We start from the raw sequence: 21,505 nt of genomic DNA, 5'->3' as shown, positions 1-21,505 counted from the left end.
CTCCTGCCATCGGATCAGCGCGGTGCGCCAGCTGCAGCGGCGGCCATTGGAGGGTGAACCAACGGCAAAGGAAGACCTTTCTCTCTGTCTCTCTCTCTCACTGTCCACTCTGCCTGTCAAAAAAAAAAAAAAAAAAATCGGTTCAGCTTTCTCCCACGCAGCCGTCATCATTTCAACAAATTTATTTTAAAAATCACCAATTGCATGAAACCCCTTAGGACTCCCGGGGAGTTGGGCTTCTGGAACATTCTGTGATTGATTTCCATTTCAGTGCACTCGATTTTGTTTTCAACACACAGACACGGTGGCCTGGCTGTACAACTTCCCTACATTAAAAAGATGATTCATGGAGGTTTTTATTTACCATTTCACGCGGGGTAATGCCTTTGACTGCTTAGCTGGAAAAAACCTGCAAGCTCCGATCACATTTAATCACGGAGCACTTTGCTGCTCATTGAAAGAAAACACCATGTGCTCTCTGCAGAGTGCTGACCCAGATTCAGAGCCGTCGCTGCAAAACTCCACAGTCAAACCAAGCAAACAGCTTGCTGTTCACCTGCCACTACTCTGCAGTTTCTCCTGCAGATTATGTGGAGGGACTGGGCACACCGTTGATACACATTTTGATAAATCCCAGGCTACACGAATGAAATAAGCCAGCATGGATGCTTGTGCTTTTATTTAAAAAAAAAAAAACAACTATTTTTTATAAAATATTGACTGGACAGGATAGATGCATTGGTCCTGACCATAGATATAATAAGCATCTATTTCCAGTTTTGCTAACATGCATTAAACAGATGTAATTTTAAAACTGCACAGAGGTTTGAATTAGATAGGGCAAGCTGCACACATCTGTTCTCTACATAAAGAGAAGTTTAAAAGAACAGAAGAGGAGACAATAGCCCAAGAAATGGCCAGATTTGGCTAGGATTCTCAGGTAACAGACAGAAGGCAGAAAGTCAAGTGAGGCAGGCAGAAAGATGAATGGGATCCAAGGCCACGGACTCCTGCTGCAGAACGCTGGGAGGCTCGGGAATTAGACACAGCAGGTGGACTGCAGGCAGGGTCAGGAGCCCAGAGCCTTCCTCCAGCCAGGGAGGCCAGCAGGGTGCACCGCTCTGGCCTTCACTGGCTGTTCTGAAGACACTGAATACTTCACACCTTGGTCACCACCAAGCACGTTTTACTAAGTCTGTCTGGGTAGGTGTTGGGCCCGCTGGTAAAGGTGCCTACACTGGGACTGGTGCTGTGGTGTAGCGGGTAAAGCTGCTTCCTGCAGTGCCGGCATCCCATATGGGCATGGTTTGAGTCCTGGCTGCTCCTCTTCCAACCCAGCTCTCTGCTATGGCCTGGGAAAGCAGTGGAGGATGGCCCAAGTGCTTGGGCCCCTGCACCCGTGTGGGAGACCTGGAAGAAGCTCCTGGCTCCTGGCTTCGGATCAGTGCAGCTCTGGCTGTTGCAGCCAATTGTGGAGTGAACCAGCGGATGGAAGACTTCTCTCTCTCTCTGCCTCTGCCTCTCAGCCTCTGCCTTTCAAATAAATTAATTAATTTAAAAAAAAAGAAAAAAGAAAAAATAAATTAAAATCAGCAAAGCTAGGAGACCCATGGCTGTTGCTAACAAAGGAAATATTAGTCCTGGGATAGGAAAAAACATTTTAAAAAAATAATAAGATGCCTAGATCCCACATCAGAGTGAGCAGGCTCCATTCCCATTCGGCTGCCCACTAATACTCACCCTGGGAGGCAGTGGAGATGGCTCAGGTACCTGGGTTCCTGCCTCTCTTCTGGGAGACCAACTTCCAGCTTCCAGCCTGGCCCTGTCCCAGCTGTTATGGGCTTTTGGAAAGTAAACCGATGGATGGGTATTCACTCTCTCTCTCTCTCTACCTCTCAAAAAAATTTTTTTAATCTTTATTTTTCAAGATTGATGGGTAAAACAGCCCTATAATTAATATGACTCAGGAAGTAGAATGACTTCACAAGGAAGTTGGCTGTCCTTTAAGAAAATTAAAAAGCTCATAAACTTCTTGTATTGTGCGCACTGTGGCTAATTAATGACATGGACAACACGCCCATAGAATTAATCAGCATGTACATACAAGTACACATATGTGTGTACATATATGTGCAAGCGGCTGGCCTCACACACGCACACATGCAGACACACACATGCAGACACATGCACACATGCAGACACACGCACATGCAGACACATGCACACATGCAGACACACGCACACATAGAAGCAGTGACCCAGGCAGCACCTGACTCAGCAGCTGCCTGTCCTCACGCAGGCAGCACAGGTAGAAGACAATCAACATGGCTTCATTTGCATTCATCCACCCCTCTTCTCATTTCCAGAACCTTCTCCCCACGCCCTTCAGACCCCTTTTGCTGTCAGATCAAGACTGTGAGGGACACGTCCGAGTCACAAGGTCTCCCTGACATCTGCATTTTCAGTCCTTTGCGTGTACCATAGGAGCTTCTGTACACGACCCTGTGCCTACTGCCGGGAATCCTCGGAGTCTTTGCTGTTCCCTCCAGGTGGTGAAGAGCAGCCAGCCATGACGCTGGTTCCTTTGCATCAGCTGCACAAACACCAGTGCCCCGAACACGCCCCGGGCTGGTGCTGCTTGCCCAAACCACAGCTCCCATGAATCATCTGCGGATTTGCTCAAATGCAGACGCTGGCGCGACAGGTCTCAGAGGAGCTGGAGATTTCTGCAAGCCTCCAGCAGATGGGAAGCTTGGCCCACAGACTGTAGCGTCAGCAGCAAACCCTCAGCTCTGTTAAAGGAGGTCTTGCAACTTGCCGAGTGCTATATTTTCATGTGCCCGACAGAATCAGACACTTCCCCGGGTCCTAGCTGGTCACCGACAGACTTCCTTCCAATCGGCTGAGATGTCTTAGCGCTTGGTCATCCTAGGGAGTCTGTTCCACACACGATTACACATCAACAGGCTGCAGAGAGGAGGAGAGGACCTGGCATTGTGACACAGCAGGTTAAGCTGCTGCCTGCGATGCCGGCATCCCATTTGACTTCCGGTTCGAATCCCAGCTGCTCCACTTCCCACCGGGGCTCCTGCTAATGTCACTGGGAAAGCAGCAGAAGATGGCCCACGTGTATGGGCCCCTGCACTTATGTAGGAGACCTGGATGGAGTTCCAAGCTCCTGGCTTCAGCCTGACCCAGCCCCAGCCATTGCCACCACTTGGGGGGTGAACCAGTGGATGGAAAAACCCATGCTTCCATATGGGATGGTTTTGTCGCAGGCAGCCCCTCTATAAACCCTTTTTTTCTTTTAAGCTGCCTACTAGAAAATTTAAAATGACCTGTGTGTCTGGTTTCACGTTTTTACTGGACAGTGTATGCTCCTCCGCCAGCCCAGTAAGGCTGAGTGTGCGTGCAGGTGGCTAGAAGTTAGTGACTGCACATGAGAGCGCCCCCTGCTGGGTGCATTTCAATCCGGAGACCTGTACTTTGATCTGCCACAGGGCTCTCAGCCTGGCTTTCACAGAAGTGGTTTGGAGGTGTAAATGAATGTGGCTGCCTGCCTGTCACTCACAGACTTCCTGAGCTCCTGGACAGCCCTGGCCCTGGGGGTTTTCAAGGTGCAACCCCAAGTGAGACCTGCCAATCCGGAAGGTGGCCCTTGACCATCCCACATCTCCTCCTGGGCCACCCACCCCTGGGCCTCGGGCTCCAACCCTGCCACCTCCACCCCATTTAGTGGCAGTGACAAATAAGGCCTGCTATTGTAGTTTTTTCAAATGTTCAAAGGCACTACTACTTAGATTCACGTGAACAAAATAACATTCCACATTTGCTTAGAGAGACTCGAAATCCAGGCCAATTTGGACAGAAGAGTTGATTGCAATCAAGACAAGAAGCTGGCATTGTGGTTTAGCGGGTTAAGCAGCTGCCTGCATCCCTCACGGGTCAAGTGCTGACTGCTCTGTTTGTGTTTCAGCTTCCTATAAGGCATCTTAGGTGGCAGCAGAGGGTGGCTCAAGTGCTGGGGTCCCTGCCACACAGATGGGAAACCCAGACAGAGTTTCTAGCCCCTGGCTTCCGCCAGGCTCAGGCCTGGCTGTTACAGCCATTTGGGGGAGTGAACCAGCAGATGGAAGATCTCTTTCTCTCTTTCTTACTCTTTCTTCCAAGTAGTTGAAAATAAAGGAACATGGTGGGGGCGGGGGTGGGGAAAGAAGGAGCCCTCAGACCCCCAACTGCAATATGCAATGGAAGATTTTCTTTGGGGATTTCTGGGGAAAGACACCGATCACCCCTTTATTGAGAGTTCAGGCTCACCCAGATCTTTCCTGAATAGGTTTTAAAACATTTCCCAATTCCTGATTTCCAAGGAATGTCAGTGTTAACAGAGAGGGAGAGAGGGAGAGAGAGAGGTCTTCCAACCATTGGTTCACTTCCCAAATGATCACAACACCTGGAGCTGGGCCCATCCGAAACCAGGAGCCAGGTACCAAGTGCCATCTTGGGCCATCTTCCACTGCTATCCGAAGCCATTAGCAGGGAGTTGGAACAGAAGAGGAGCAGCCAGGACATGAATCAGCACCCAAAGGGGAGGCTGGAGCTGCAGGCAGAGGCTTAGCCTACTACTATGTCACAGAGCTAGCTCCTATTTTTTCTAATTTTGATGTTGCAGGTGGTGGCTTAACCTGTTGTTCCACAATGCAGGCCCCTATTATTTATTTGAAAGGCAGAGTTAGAGAAACAGAGAAAGGGGTGGGGGTGGGGGTGGGATCTTCCATCTGCTGGTTCATTCCCTGGCTGAAAAGCCAGGACCCTGGAAATTCATCCAGGTCTCCATGTGGGTGCAGGGGCCCAGGCACTCGGGCCATCTTTTGCTGCTTTCTCAGGCGTATTAACAGGAAGCTGGATCAGCTGTGGAGCAGCTGGGCCTCCAACAGATTCCCATATGGGATGCTGGCCTCATGGCACCAGCCCCCAGGACAGACTTCAAAAACTTCATGGAAAATGTGTATCAAGAAAAAAATTCTGCATAGATTGCAACAATTTTTTACACCAAAATAAACTTAGATTTTTATTCCATTTCCCATGAACTTGTTGAAATACCCTCAAGTGGCTAGCACTGTGGCATAGTGGCTAAAGCTATCATGCCAGCATCCCATATGGGCATCAGTACCGGTCCTGGTTGCTACACTTCCAATCCAGCTCCCTGCAAATGTGCTGGAAAAGCAGCGGAAAATGGCTCAAGTGCTTGGGCCCCTGCACCCTCACGGGAGATCCAGATGAAGCTCCTGGCTTCAACCTGCCCTAGCCCTAGTCATTGTGGCCATTTGGTGAGTGAACCAGGAGATGGACGATATCTCTCTTTCTCTCTCTCCCTTTTTCAGTAACTCTTTGAAATAAATAGAAATAAATCTTTTGAAAAAGTACCTTTCACTACTGTGCTCTCCAGAATCTGTCCTGGGCCATTCCTTGCAGGCTTCTGGAGCGAAACCAGGCGACGGGTTGGAAATCAGGGTGCTCACTCAGTTCAATTTTCCTGCCATAGAGGGTGGGAGCTAGGAGGGAGGGGCAGCAGCCACACTTGTGAATGGGGCTCCTGGCCTTTAAGCCCTGGAGATCTAAAGTGTTAACTTCCACATGACATCCTGACGGGAATGGCCTCTATTTCTGTGTCCGGGGTTGGGGGACAGTTGGCAATGCACAAAACATCAAAAGCACAGATCCCCTTCCTCTGGCCAGCATGCGACTTTTCAGGCATATTTTTCGAGGTGGAAATGCCTTTTCGGCTCCCCCACCCAGCTGGGTATTTTTACTCCCCTGTGATTCCGCTGGAGTCTGCTTCCTGGCAATTTGGGAAGTGAGAAATGCCAGCGTCGGGAGAAAAATGCAGACCCGTGTCATGTTGTAACGCCGGCAGGCAGGGAGGACTGCCCCATGGCAAGCCCAGCGCCTGTCTTGTGATGTCTCCTCCTGCTCGCACCGACTTCTCTGTGCTCCGTCTCCCGGGAGTCTCTTAGGCAGCTGTTGGTTGACACGGCTCGCAGCCCACAGCAGCCTGGATTCTGAGCACCAGGAAGGCGTGCGATGCTCTCCATCGCGGGCATGGGGAGGACGAGTGGGTGGGTTGAGCTGGGTGGAGCCCACGCAGCCCTCCCTCTAATCTCTGCGCATCGGCCCTGCTTCCAAGTTAGAAACCCTTCGAAATGTGTGTTTTTCCCTTCACAAGGATCAAGCACTTTTTAATGCCGGGCGTGGTTCCAAATACGGGGAATAGAGCAGGCAAGACCAAGCCTGGCTGCTCTGCTGATTTTGCAACCACCCTGAACTCTCGGCAAGGACATTGCTGAGGTTGCTTAAGGACAGGGCGGGGCCATCTTGCAGGGCCCTGGCCGGCTTCTGCCTTCACATTCAATGTGATCTCCCCGAGCTTTCTTAACTGTGCCCTGCATCTGTGTGAGCTTTTCTGTTTACCCAACTTCAAGCCATGGGTTTCAGATTTGTACGACACAGTGTGGTGCCTGATTGTATTCCATTCAACTCAACTCAAAACAAAACAAAAACACCAGACAACCAGAGAATATTTCAAAAATTATTTTCACACAGGATTATCGTACAGTATTACAATGTATTATGTGCAAAATCCCATTTTAAAAAATCATTTACAAAAGGAAGTACAACACGGTACGTGCTGAGGGTTCTAGCACAAGAAAAGCCAAGGCTAACAAAAGGTGCAGGTACAACGCCAACCGAGCGGACGAGTCCGCGTCTTCACGCGGTACAAGGACGTGTCTGTGACTACCTGTGCTGCACTGATACAAGACCCTTCAGGCGTGCACCTGTGAACTGGTTTGAGCAGACATCAATCTAATTTCTCTGTGCATTCCTACAGGGTGCAGTTTGGGTGCATTTTCAAACCCTTTGCCAACGGTATCTTGGTGAACTCAACAAAAGCCATATTATACATTACACTTGGTTTCTGCCCCTAAGTAATTTGATGCTGTCAGTTTCAATTTTCTATGGAAATAGAGGGAGGGGGGAGTGTTATCCCTGATTTTGTATGTTTGTTTGTGTGTGTGTGTGTGTGTGTGTGTGTGTGTGTAGTTTTCAAAAGTTTCCAAAAGCAGATAACATGTGGAATCGGTTGTGCCAAGCGGCATCGCATATTTACATTATTGTAAGCACAGGTGGGGGGGAGGAATCCTTCCTTTTCCTTTTCCTAAGTCTTTCAAAGAGCCTGAACCAGCAGACTGTACCCCTCACTCCTCTGTGAGAGTCCATAGTTCCCTCTCCACCTCTCTCGACATTCATTTCTCTCGATTCTCAGCATCACGTGCCTAGCAAACAAAACAGCACAACACCACGCAACACGAACAAGGTAACAGTATATCAGATGTCCCAAGGCATGCTGTGGCCAGTGTCAGGAATACGTCGTCGCTTGAAGAAATCCTACGGTGTCTCGCCACAAAGCTGCCCAGGCCTCCAGTTACAGAAGAGAGACTTTTAAAATGCATTTCTCTCAAATCCAGCAAGAGATTTTTTTTTGTGATATTAAATGTTAAAATCACATGCATAATTATAGAATATTTTAAAGTTACAAAAATATTTTAAAAACCAATCCTGACAGTTTACCTGCAACTGCTATAAAAATTTCTATGAAATATATAAAAACACAAGGACTCTTTATAAAAAAAAAAAAAGGAAAGGATGGAGCCATCCACAGAACTGAGAAAAGTGCCTGATACACTGCATGGTGCAGTCTTGTCAAGCACCTGCTGTTGAGGTTAAGGGGAGAGCGTGGGCCTTAAATTTTATTCAGCACATAGACAAACACGGAAGCCAGCCTAGAACCTGGCTGGGGTTAGGTATCAGACCATCTCGGGACACCTGTTCCACTAAAGGTGATTCTCACCGTGGAAGGAGAATCCTACTGTTTCATACCCCTCAGCCACGCTGCATGGGCAGTGTCAGCTGCGGATGGTTTAATCACTGGGCCGAGGGGTCCCCAAGGAGGTGACTGCTTTTCAAGTTCAAGCATGGGGAAGCCAGAAGGCCATGCTCCCAGCCCCACCCCCACCCCCTTTGATGCACCAATGGGCTGTCTCATGTGCCTCCTAGGAGGAGGTGAGGTCTTCCTCCCCATTGTGGAACTTCACGCCGTAAGGGTCGCTCTTGATGCGCTTGTAGACAAAGTGGAAGATGTGGGGCTGCGGCCGGCTGTGCAGCTCGGCCTTGATTTTCTGAGGGTAAGTGTCCTCTGCCAGCTGCTGCCATGTCTCATCCACGAAGAGGAACAGGCTGTACTCCTCGGGGTCCACCACCTTGAACTTCTCCGCACAGAGCTGACACACATCCTCGGTGGTGATGTACGGTCTCACGAGGAGGGTCTTGCCCGTGCAGCCACTGTTGACCTCCTGGAACGCGACCCGGAGGTAATTCTGCAGATAAGAGAGGAATGCCAGAGGCAAGGTCAAAAGAGAAATTCTGGCAGGGCAGCAAGCCATCGGGATGTGTGGCAAGAGCAAGACCCTGGCCTTCAGTGATGTAAGGCTACGAGGCCTCCAGCTGTAAGGAGAGAGGTTGATCTGATTTTGGGCACTGAAGACCACTCTGTGGATGAAACAGCCACGTTTCAGTGCACAGCCAACACAGGAAGCAGCAAGTCCGTCCAGCCCTGGGTCTCAACTGTCAGCATCCCTCAGCAGGCCCACTTAAGAAAGCCCTGCTCAGGGCTGACACTGTGCTGTAGTGGGTAAAGCTGCTGCCTGCAGTGCCGGCATCCCATATGGGCGCCAGTTCAGTAAATAAGCTGCTTCACTTCTGATCCAGCTCTCTGCTATGGCCTGGGAAAGCAGTAGAAGATGGCCCAAGTGCTTGGGTCCCTGCACCCAAGTGGGAGACCTGGAAGAAGCTCCTGGCTCCTGGCTTAAGATCAGTGCAGCTCTGGCCATTGCGGCCATCTGGGGAGTGAACCAGTGGATGTAAGACCTTTCTCTCTGTCTCCCTTTCCCTCTGCCTCTTTGTAACTCTGCCTTTCAAATAAATAAATCTTAAAAAAAAAAAAAAAGCAAGCCCTGATCAAGAGTGAGAACCGTATCCAGGGCTGCATTTATTCCCAGCATAAAAAGTAAAACCAAATAGCAGAAGTGTTTGAACCAAGAATCAAGATGAAGAGATTTATACATCTCTTCCCTCTCTTATTCCCACTCTTATGTTTAACAGGGATCACATTTCAGTTAATTTTCAACACTTAAGAATAACTGTGTGATAATTACAGAATTAAACCAGTCATATTAAGTAGAACAGACAAAAAAAAATACTATGAGGGATAATGTATTAAGTTGTCCATTGCACTCTGGCCTCAGAATCAGCCCTAAAGGCACTCGGATCTGGCTGAAAAGCCCATGAGAGTATTTCAGGCATGGAAAGCCAAGACACTCTGGCAAAAAGATCTCTGTGAGTGAGATCCCAGTGGAAAGAACAGGTCTTCAAAGAGGGAGGTGCCTTTCTCTGAAGGGAGGAGAGAACCTCCACTTTGACTATGACCGTGTCTAAACAAGATAAGAGTCGGAGAACTCAAGGGGCTTCCATAGCCTTGGAAACTCATAACTGGTGAATAGGGAGATTACTGATGCCATAAACAGGAGTGTCAATTGGTAAAGTCAACAACAGGAGTCACTGTGCACTTACTCCTCATGTAGGATCTCTGTCCTTAACGTGCTGTACACTGAGGCTTAATGCTATAACGAGTACTCAAACAGTATATTTCACTTTGTGTTTCTATGGGGGTGCAAACGACTGAAATCTTTACTTAATGTACACTAAACTGATCTTCTGTAAAAAAAAAAAAAAAAAAAAGAAAGAAAGAAAGAAAGAAATTATCAATTCCCAACTTGACTCTCACTGGGATTAAACATGACAATAGGTCAGATCTGATTTCATCATCATTTAAAAAAAATCATCTATTATTTTTCACTTTATGTTTCTGTGTGGGAGCAAACTGTTGAAATCCTTACTTAAGGTATACTAAGCTGATCTTCTGTATATTAAGATAATCGAAAATGAATCTTGATGTGAATGGAAGGGGAGAGGGAGTGGGAAAGGGGAGGGTTGTGGGTGGGAGGGACGGTATGGGGGGGAAGCCATTGTAACACATGAGTCGTACTTTGGAAATTTATATTCATTAAATAAAAGATAAAAAAAAAAAAAAGATGAAGAGATTTACAATATGCAGACCCAGGGGCTGGTGTTGTGGTGCAATGAGTTAAGTAAGCCTCCTTAGTGTTGCTGACATCCCATACTGGAGCTCTGCTTTGTTTCCAATCCCAGCTCCCTGCTAATGCACCTGGGAAGGCAGCAGAAGATGGTCCAAGTGTTTGGGCCCCTGCCACCCATGTGGGAGACCCGGATAGAGTCCTTGACTTTCGGTTTTGGCCTGGCTCAAACTTGGCCATTGTGGCCATTTGGGGAGTGAACCAGTGGAGGTTGGGCTCTCTCTTTCTCCCCCTCTCTCTGTCGCTCTTTCAAATAAGTAAATAAAATCTTTTAAAAAAATGTCTACACAAAAGTGCACTTCTGACACTTTGGGCAATAATCATAGACTGAACCAAAAACTGTCAATATTTGGCCATTTCTGATCTCCCCAAATGGTGATTACACATGGCTCAACCCAATACAAAGCTCCAGGCACCTCTGGACATACAAGGAAGGAGGAGATTATGGATTCTGCCAAAGGATTCTGGAGACGAAGCCACGAAGTGCGAGGTGGGGATGCCCAGGAGTTGCAGGAGACGTCTGCAGGCTGGGCCCCTGGAACAGCACCAGGTATGCACTGTCACGAAATATGATTAACCTGCGGCCTTGCACAACACCACACCTAGGCGAGGTGTCAAGAGTCTGAAACTCTCCTAGCTGTGGTGGATAACTTGTTCAGTTTCCATTCCCTTAAGAAGGGAGTGACTGGATTAAAAATACAGAATGACTGAGCTGATCTAGAAAACAAACACTTGTTTATTTGTTCCAAATCTGCTGTGTTAGTGAGTTTTTTGTTATGATATAATATTTAGCTGTAAGGATCTACTTAGGAAGAAAGGTTTGGGAGGGGGAGCTTACCATCCCAGACCAGGCAGCCCTAAGAGCCTGGTGCCTAGCGGGGGAGGCGGAATGTGTGGAGGACCCCATGGCGAGCCAGGAGGGAGAGACATGGGGAGCTTTGCCTCTGTATTCAGTCCTCTTTTAAGAAATATCTGGCTGGTTATCTGCACCCCCATGTTTATCACAGCTCAATTCACAATAGTTAAGACATGGAATCCACCTAAATGCCTGTCAACTGAAGACTGGATAAAGAAATTATTGTACAGGTACTCTGTAGAATACTACACAGCAGTAAAAAGAAAAAAAATGAAATCCAGTCATTTGCAACAAAATGGACGAATCCAGAAAACATCATACTTCGTGAATTTAGCCAGTCCCAAAGGGACAAATGCCATATGTTCTGCCTGATCTGTGATAACTAATAGAGCACCTAAAAGAAAATCTGTGGAAGTGAAATTGACACTTTGAGAAGCAATGGCTTGAACAGCTCTTGTCTTGACTGTTGAAGAACAGGGTTTTTTTTTTTCTTTCTTTCTTAATGGAGAATGGGACTGGGAATGGGAGAGGGAGGAGGAAATGGGGTGGGAGGGCGAGTATGATGGGAAGAATCACTATATTCCTAAAGTTATACTGATGAAATTTGTACTCATTAAATAAATGGCTTCTTTGGGAAAAAAATAAAAAAGAAATACCTGGCTCACAAACCAGTGACCACCTCTCCAAAAAGCCATAATTAGATCAAATTTCCATCCTTCATCCACTGATCGCTAACATAAAATTGGGGGACCAGGTCCCTAATACACAGGTTTTGGGGGAACACCCAAGCTATTCTCCAACCATGACGTCTGGCAACCCTGCTCAGCAGTGGGGCCGGGGGATGATGCTCCCTGTCCAGGCTCCTATGTGGGGTTCCCAGAGGATTTCCTGGGACCACAGAAGAGGAAGTTCCTGGGAAGAATGGCGTGCCCTGAACACATACGTTATGTTCGTGTCTGCTCTGGCAAGGATTTTTGCTGGTCTGCTGACTGCTGGGGGAGCTAGCAGAGGGTACACAGACTGACACTCAACACCTTTTGAGTGTGTACATGTGACATCACACACCTCCCGCTGCCCCACTCTTCTCCCCATGACACTCAACCCAATACTGACTCTGAGAAAGACATCTCCATTATCCCTATCTGACCAACAAAAGAACAGAGGTACAGGGAGGCTATTACCCAGGTCCATGCAGCCAGTAAGGGGCAGGGCCATGACCACTAACCCTGTGCCACCTCTTCCAATGGGAGGGGACCCCAGTCTGTGACTTCGGATGCAGGGTTCCAGCCGGAGCTCTGTGTCTCGGTTTTTGCCTTTACAGCCCTGAGCTGAGTGCTGGAAATTTCCCTCTTGGGTTATATTCTGAGGAGCTGTGCAACTTCAAGGTAAGCGAGGTTAGTGGTTAGTGCAGAAGGCAGGGGTCTCTAGGTTGCCAGCAGCGGACGGAAAGAGGCGACAGGCAGTGCAGAGAGGGGAGAAGCGGTTTCCTGTTTTCCTCTACTGTCCTCCTCAGAAGGTGTTACCCGGAACCTCACCTTGGATGGCCAAGCCAGTGGGGAGGACCCCAAGGACTGCCTGTGTTCCATCACCACGCACACGTAGGTTCTTAAAGGGCCCAGCAGGGTGCGAGAAGACACAGCACACCTTCTTACCCAGTAGGTTTCTGTGTCTGGAAAGGGATTTCGGAGCCTACTGCAGCCTTTGAGAGGAACGTGCTGATCTTGCCTTTTAATCATGGGCTGACTTTGAACCAAATGGACCTTGTGATTACTTTCAGAGCATTAAAAAAGCAAAAGGCAAAAGGCAAAAGGCAGAAAAAAAAAAAAAGAAAAAAAAAAGGCCAGGAAGGTGCATGTGGGCACGGAGACAAATCCATCCGTCCGGCTTGTCCAGTTCCCCATTTGGAGACTCGCCACGTGGCACAGATAAGCTTTCACAGCTCGGTTTGAACACTTCAACATAGTAAGCAAAGGCACAGGCAGACTGCGGCATGAGCTCATGCACTCTGAGCAAAGCAGGAGCTGCTGTGCTGGGGAAAGGTGTCCGTAGGCCTAACCTGCCTCTCGGGGATGTAACTAGGACCCCCACGCTCCTGGTGGCAGCTCATGGTTGTGACAGCTCCATTCTGGGAGGGGGGCGGGGCTCACTCAGATGTCACGGCCCTGAGTGCCTGGAGGTTCTGGAGCCTTCCGTTTGGGGAATGCAGGGAAGACATCACTGTGGCTCTCCCTCCTCCCACAGGGAGACCAGGCCGCTGCAGTGGCTCTGGCAGCACTGGTGTTTCCTGATGAGACACCTGGGTCCGGGGCCTCCTCCTCCTCTTCCACTTCCTGTCTGCTCAAGGACTCTGTACACTCAGACCGAGCATTCTGGGAGAAATCCTGCCTGAATGTGACTTTGCTGTCTTAAGAGCAGTGAAACCTGGAAACTCACACACACAGACACATACCATATTTATGTGTACAGACACACACACATACACAGAGAGAGAGAGGGGAGAGAGATGGTCCCCTATGTATAATGGCTTGAAGTACAGTTTTTGACTTTATGATGGTCTGAGAGTGATACCCGTTCAATAGAAACCATGCTCCACATTGTGACCTTTGACCTTTATGCAGGCGAGCGACTGGCGGTTTCTACGGTGATGCCAGGCAATGACGATACCAGCGAGTGCAGAGAGCGGTCAGCCTGCTCTGCAGTGTACTTTGCTGCTGAGCTGGGCCACTCCACAAGTCAGGTGGAGTCCAGGTATTTTTGACTACAACATTTTCAATTTCCGATTCCATGTTGTAGTGCCTGGGTTCAAGTCCTGGTTCCACTCCCAATTCCAGTTTCCTGCTGGTGTCGCCTGAGGAGGCAGCAGGTGATGGATGGCCCAAGTACTTGGGTCCCTGCCATTCACATGGGAGACTCAGACTGAGTTCCTTGCTCCTGGCTTCAGCCTGTCCCAGATGATGTGGGGATTTGGAGGGTAAACCAGCAGATGGGAGATCTCTGTTCTCTCTCTCTCTCTCTTTCTCTCTCCCTCTCTCAAAAAAAAAAAAAAAAAAAGTATTGTGGGGATGGGACCCATGGCAAGTCAGAGCGTACCTCTCTGTACATGAATTTAAAGGAAACAGGGAAGTGAAACCACCAGATCAGAGCGTGCTTTAAAATATCTCTTTTTTCCACCAGATGATTCGACTGAAGCCGGCATCGGGCCCCGAGCCGAGATGCACTTGGGAACAGGGGAGCAGTGGCATGGGGTGTACCTGGAAGTCGTCCACAGATGGGATGGTCCGGTTGGTGGTTCTCCGTTTGTGCCACTGCCGCAGCGTGTCCCTGGTCTCTGAGCTGAGCAGCCGTGCTGCCTGCTCCTCTTGGAAATTCTTGATCAGAGAGAGAGCTCCGTAGGCACTCGTCAAGTAATAGCCTCCTGGAAAAAGCAGAAGAGAGAGTTCTCCAGGTGCTCCCTGGAACCCGCCAGGGGTGATCCCCGGTGCCCACAGGGGATCACATCCATGGACGCCCAAGTCCCTTCCACAGAACTGTGCAGTAATGGAGCCAGCGCTGTGGCGTAGTAGGTAAAGCTGCCGCCTGCAGTGCCAGCATCCCATATGGGCGCTGGTTCGAGTCCTGGCTGCTCTACTTCCAATCCAGTTCTCTGCTATGGCCTGGCAAAGCAGTAGAAGATGGCCCAAGTCCTTGGGCTCCTGCACCCGCATGGGAGACCCAGAAGAAGCTCCTGGCTCTTGGCTCCAGATCGGCACAGCTCTGACCGTTGGTGGCCATCTCGGGCATGAACCACCGGATGGAAGACCTCTCTCTCTCTGCCTCTCCTTCTCTCTCTGTGTAACTCTGACTTTGAAATAAAAAAAAAATCTTTTTTTTAAAAGAACTGTGCAATATTTGCACACATGCTTCGCTATATTTTAAAACCATTTCCAGATGACTTCTAATGCCTCATACAGCAATGCTGTGTGCATACTTATACTGCGATTGTTCAGGGATCAATGATAAGCAAAGAGAGTTTGCAAGGGTTCAGTACAGATGCAATTACTGGTTTTGGAATCTTTTCTATCTGCACTGGGTTGAATCTGCAGATGCAAAAGCCATGGGTACATAGTAGGACTGTTATTTTCTCTGCTCCTTCTACAAGCTTTTCCCAGTGGGACCACAGAAGCACACACCCAAGAGCCCATCACAGACTGCTTCATCCATCCACTCACACATCCAGCCCACGGAGACTGAGTGATGAGCCAGGCTGTGCCTGGGCCAGGGGAGCACCTGTGGGCCGGGCTGATGCTCCTGTTTCCACTGATGGGGCCTGCGTTGGAGGAAGCAGTGGACAGAGTCTACACACGACTGAAGGATGATTGTGAGCACAGTTTGGCAAGAAAAGCTCAGGGTATTGAGGTCCGACATGGAGGGAGGATCAGGAGCAGGGGCAGCTGCTCCAAGGCCAGACTCATCCATGGATCTCCTTGGCAACACTTGAGCCTTGGGCTTTGCTTTTTAGGAATCTACATTTTCTACATTTAAGTAAAACTCCTGACTTTGAAACAACTTTAGCATATGCAAGTGTGTTCATGAAAACATGGGTTACCCCTCGAGTAATTTCTTGTGATTCCCTTTCTTGCCCTTACTCTGGGACAAACACCACACTGGGGATGTTAGAATGTACAAGGGAAAGCAAGGATGTTCCTTGGAGGGGGAGGGTGCCTTCAGGATTGATGGTTTGTGATTGGGGGGGGGGGGTGGGTGCTAGCAGACTTATGACACTGGGAGATGCGTCATGTGTTTGCTACAAAGGGGATGAAGATTGCTTCCCAAAAACTCATGGAAAAGGGAATTAAAAGTTCCTTTGGTGCAAAAATTTATGAAATCCATGCAGAAGTTTTTCGTAATATGCATTTTTCCATGAACTTTTTGAAACCTTTTTTTTTTCTTTGACAGGTAGAGTTATAGACAGTGAGAGGCACAGAAAGAGAGAAAGGTCTTCTTTCCATTGGTTTACTCCCCAAATGGCCACTACAGCTGGTGCTGTGCTGATCTGAAGCCAGGAGCCAGTTGCTTCCTCCTAATTCCCATGTAGGTGCAGGGGCCCAAGCACTTGGGCCATCCTCCACTGCCCTCCCGGGCCACAGCAGAGAGTTGGACTGGAAGAGGAGCAACTGGGACTAGAACCTGGCACCCATATGGGATGCAGGCAGAGGATTAACCAAGTGAGCCACGGTGCCAGCCCCTGAAGACTTTTTTTTTTTTTAAAGATTTATTTATTTGAAAGACAAAGTTACAGAGAGGCAGAGGCAGAGGCAGAGGCAGAGGCAGAGAGGGAGGGAGGGAGGGAGGGAGGGAGGGAGGGAAGCAGGGGTCTTCCTTCCGCTGGTTCACTCTCCAGATGGCTGGCAATGGCTGGAGCTGTGCCAATCTGAAGCCAAGAGCCAGGAGTTTCTTCCTGGTCTCACATGTGGTTTCAGACACCCAAGGACTTTGGTGACCCTCCACTGCTTCCCCAGGCCATAGCAGACAGTTGGATTGGAAGTACAGCAGCCAGCACTTGAATCGGTGTCCAAATGGGATGCTGGCACTGCAGGCAGCAGCTTTAATCACTATGCCACAGCGCTGGTCCCCAGACTTTCTGATACATACGATTGCAAGGTGTTTTTTTTTTTTTTTTTTTTGTATCAAAACAAAATGAATTCCATTTTCCCATGAAATTTTTTAAGTATCCATAGGTATGTAATTAGACACCGTGGGGTAGGGGGTGGGCATGCAGGGCTAGACAGCCACTAGGGGGCACCTCAAATGCTTATTAAAAACTCCCTAATCAGACATAGCTCATTAGAAATTGATCACCAGAGGCCAGTGCTGTAGTGTAGCAGGTTAAGCCTCTGCCTGTGGTGCTGGCATCCCATATGGACACCGGTTCATATCCCAGCTGATTCTCTTCTGATCCAGCTCTCTGCTTATGGCCTGAGAAAGCGGCGGAAGATGGCCCATGTGCTTGGGCCCCCTGCACGTACACGGAAGGTCGGGAAGAAGCCCCTGGATCCTGGCTTCCAATCAGCTCAGCTCTGGCTGTTGTGGCCATCTGGAGAGTGAACCAGCAGATGGAAGACTTTTTTCTCTGTCTCGCCCTCTCTTTAACTCTATCTCTCAAATAAATAATAATTTTAAAAAAGAAATCGTTCTTTGTCAAGAGCGATTCAAAAAATACCCATTTCTGCTGGGATTCACTACCCACTGGGTCTCTACTGTGGGCCCAAGCAAGGTACAGGACAGGAGATGTGTTTGTAATAAACAGAATCGTAGTCCCTGCTCTGCTGAAGGCGATACGGGGACCAGCAGGTTTTGTGTAAGAAGAGTCACTCTCCTGGTGGAAGAATGTAACTGCTCATGTGAGACCTTCTAGAACCCTCTCTGTGGCCATTTGCAAGCCCGCCTTTGCTCCCTGCACTTCAGCGAACTCGCACTGGACGTGAACTTGAACATGACAGTTTTGCTCTGTCGGGTCGCTGAGGGACAGTTGGAGGTCATCTGTGACTGCAGCATTATCCAGCCCACAGGGGCCTCACCCATTGCTGTCCCCATGAGCCAGCGGGTAAGCTCCCTATGGCAGCCTGACCCCGAGTCCTGAGCTGTCTTTACAGAACGGTCACCCACAAACTAGCCAGTGAGCGTGCAGCTCTGTAGAACAGAATACAGGATCGCCGCTCGGGATTTCAGGAGACATTACTGGGGCCTCAGGACTCAGGGAAAGTTCGTGTAGGGGTGGCAGTGCTGGGCTAGGACCAGGAGTGTGACACTCTTTGTGTGGATGTTTGTGGGGAGGGGCTGAGTTTCTTGGGACTTCGGATTTTAAGACCCCACAGCTCTGTTCAGGCCTCTAAAGGGAAAGCTGAACGCATCAAACTGCCCGAACTCTGAAACACGTGGATGCAATCAGAAGACGGTTTTAAGTTTCAGGAGAGCGCACCATGCTACCACAAAGAAAGATCCCGTGACTCTCTCTGTAATAACACCGGCTTAAGACAGCAGGAACGGGGTGTGGCCGCGGCCCCCGAACCAGACAGGGCTCTGGGCAGGCCGCGGAAGGGCCTGGTCTGGGATGCGCGACTGCTGTCCCTCCCGATCTGCAGAGTGGCTGTGGGATGCGGTGCATACCTCAGCAGGAACCATGGCCAACCGCATCAAGGCTGCCCACCTCCCAAGGACACAAGCCAAGGAGTCCAGGCATGGGTGAGAGGCAGCAGGCTCAAGTTCAGACACAAGCCCCAGGTGGCTCCATCCAAGGGGTCTTCAAAAAATTCAAGGAAAAATGCATACGACAAAAACGCAGGGCATGGGTTTCAAATATTTTTGCACCATTACCCTTTAAATTCCATTTCCCCACAGACTTTTGGAAACACACTCAAATGTTGGCTAGTATAGCCTTGACTTTGTCTCCTGTGGGAATCGTGGTGGTATAAAGACAGCCACCTGCCCATCTGTCCAAGATGAATGAAGTTCATCACTCATCCAAGGGCTGGAGAGACCAGGGCACACGTTCTGGGAGTAACTCCTTACGTTCCTCCCAGGGAAAACTCAAGCAATGCATGCCCCCAGGGAATTCCACCAGCAGGTTTACTCTTTTTACTGCAGCCCAGATGGAAACTCACTAAAGAAAAGAAACCACAATGACCAGCAGACTCCATCCGAGCTCTTACACGGGCACAGGAAATGGAGTAACAGGGTCCACAAGGCCCAGCCCTGTTTGGTTTTCCATTACACGGGCACACTGGAGTGGAAAGGCCAGATGCCCCCCTCCTACACTGGAGTACTTTGGGTTCGATTCCTGGCTCCGGCTCCTGACTGTGGCTTCCTGCAAATGCAGAAGCCGGAAGGCAGCAGTGATAGCTCCAGTCATCGGGTTCCTGCCACCCACGTGGGAGACCTGGATAGAGCGCCTCGGACCTACTCTGGTCTCCATGCAGCCCCAGGCCATTGCAGGCAACTGGGGAGTGAACCAGCGGATGGCCGCTTTCTGTCTGTCTCTCCATCTGTCTGTCTTCCTCTCTGTCTCTCAAACAAGCCCACCTAAGAGTTCTACCTTTCCAGGCTGTGCACTGCAGGGCCAAACATTCTGGTACATTCCAATTACTTTCTGAGTAACACACCTGCCCCATGTGTTGGAAGGTGTTTTGTAGGTAGACACAAGAAGAGGCCTGGGGCGGGAGTGTGGCTGGGTATGCATGAAGCTTGTATTCCCTAAATAAAAGGTTACTTTGGGGGAAAAAAAAAAGCAGCAGCAGCAGCAGCATGTACTACCAGAGTAAGTTAAAAGCAAACTACCCAGATCTTAACCACACTGTGTTTCAAACAATGAATAGATACTATGAAAACAAAAGCCAGGACTTCACCCATTTCACGGATATAACAGCAGGTTATTTCCCTGGTAATGGACGTATTTTGGACCAAATATGTAAAAACGTCCTCTTAGATTCAAAGAAACAGCTTCTTTTTAAAAAAGGAATTTATTCTGTTTAATGGTATTTTTTTCTTGCCATTCACTCATCTTGGTGAAGTATAACTATAGAAGGTCCTTTTTTTTTTCTTTGTGTTTTTTTTACTTTTCCAAATAGTCTGCAATGAACATGGATGCCTTTTGCAATTGGAAAAAAAATCAATGCATTATTTTAAATGATAATAAATTTAAGCTGCAAAGCAAAAAATGTAAAAAAATATATAAACTTAAACTTTAGGACGAGCTCTGTGGTATAGTGGGTGAAGCCATTGCCTGCAATGCTGGCATTCCATATGGGCGTCAGTTTGAGTCCCAGCTGATCCAATTCCAATCCCGCTCTCTGCTATGGCCTGAGAAAGCACAAGATGGCCCAAGTCCTTGGGCCCCTGCTCCCACGTGGGAGACCCGGAAGAAGCTCGTGGCTCCTGGCTTTAGATTGGCACAGCTCCGGCCATTTCAGCCATCTGGAGAGTGAACTAGTGAATGGAAAATCTCTTTCTCTCTCTCTTTCCCCCTCTCCCTCTCCCTCCCTCTCCCTCTCTCTGCCTTTCAAAAAATAAATCTTAAAAAAAAAAAAAAAAACTCTAAAACTTCAGATGTCAAAAAGGCATTCATTGCTTAATGGGTGCAGGATTTTATTTTGGGATTAGGAAGATGTTTTGGAGGAAGAAAGATGGGGTGCAAATGTCTGTCCCACATACCGCTGAGTGCATTGCATTTCAACTCAAAGGAAAGAGTGCTGAGCCCCAACTTCCCCAGAACACAGTACCTTCTCCATGCAACAGCGAGGGGTCCAGCAGCTCCATCATGTACTCGATCTCAGTGTCCAGCTCCAGCATGTCACACTGAGCGATGACGTAGGTCAGGACCGGCAAGAAGTCATCGGCGCCGTACATCCTCCCTGGGGTGAGGACGGAAGCGGGACATGGGGAATATTTTTTTACCAAGTCTTCTTTCTTTCATCTCCTACGTGTTGCTTTTATTAGACAGCAAGGAGCCATTTGGAGGAAATATGCTATTTATAACACAGAGGTGGGTGTTTCTGGAATCCTGTGCAGCCCATCACCCTCCCAGCTGCTCCGTGAGCACCCGGCCCGCACTGACAACTTCACGGCGAGAGCCGATCAACACTGCAGAACCCGTGTGGTAGGTTATGCTTTTACATTCTGCATACAAGTATGCAGTAGAAGAGTGTCTCTGGAATATTTTAAATTCCAGTAAGTAACAGTATGAGAGGACACTTAGAAAATATTTACTTGTGCTCACTTTTGTGTCTTGTTTCCCCCCCCCTTTTTTTTTTTTTTTTTTTGACAGGCAGAGTGGACAGTGAGAGAGAGAGACAGAGAGAAAGGTCTTCCTTTGCCGTTGGTTCACCCTCCAATGGCCGCCGCGGCCGGCGCACTGCAGCCGGCGCACTGCAGCCGGCGCACCGCGCCTATCCGAAGGCAGGAGCCAGGTGCTTATCCTGGTCTCCCATGGGGTGCAGGGCTCAAGCACTTGGGCCATCCTCCACTGCACTCCCGGGCCACAGCAGAGAGCAGGCCTGGAAAAAGGGCAACCGGGACAGAATCCGGTGCCCCGACCGGGACTAGAACCCCGTGTGCCGGCACCGCAAGGTGGAGGATTAGCCTACTGAGCCGCGGCGCCGGCCTCCCATTGCTTTCTATGCACATGAATCATATACCTAATGACAAGACCAGATTCAAACCAGGAATAAAATGTGCTCTCATTTTAAGGTGATCACAGAGAACACTTATTTAACTGCTCCAATTCAGTATATGTTAAATACACACATTGATTAAAAGCAGTGCACACGTACGGCCAAACATCTGAGCCCTTACTTCTAGTTTTCTTTACAATGGTGGTCTGGACCAGGGGTGATTTTACCACATC

General features: G+C 49.0%; 1 protein-coding gene across 17 annotated transcripts in view; it reads right to left on the bottom strand.

The window, feature by feature from the left end:
* Window positions 1–6,575: 6,575 nt before the first annotated feature.
* RIN2 (Ras and Rab interactor 2) overlaps window positions 6,576–21,505 on the bottom strand; it is a 248,850-nt gene continuing 233,920 nt past the window's right edge. For all 17 annotated transcript variants that reach the window (XM_070052128.2, XM_051845339.3, XM_051845346.3 and 14 more), the window contains 3 exons: window positions 20,382–20,513; window positions 14,379–14,542; window positions 6,576–8,435 (listed from right to left, as the gene is read on the bottom strand). In XM_070052128.2, coding sequence (XP_069908229.1) covers window positions 8,112–8,435; window positions 14,379–14,542; window positions 20,382–20,513 — 620 coding nt within the window. In that variant the 3' untranslated portion in view covers window positions 6,576–8,111. The remainder of the gene's footprint in view (window positions 8,436–14,378; window positions 14,543–20,381; window positions 20,514–21,505) is intronic.

The sequence above is a fragment of the Oryctolagus cuniculus genome, chromosome 11, assembly GCF_051225735.1.
Source record: "Oryctolagus cuniculus isolate XC-2025 breed Fujian yellow rabbit chromosome 11, ASM5122573v1, whole genome shotgun sequence".
NCBI lineage: Eukaryota > Metazoa > Chordata > Mammalia > Lagomorpha > Leporidae > Oryctolagus > Oryctolagus cuniculus.
Note: the sequence above shows the minus strand (reverse complement) of the source record. Positions and strands in the feature narration are given on the sequence as shown.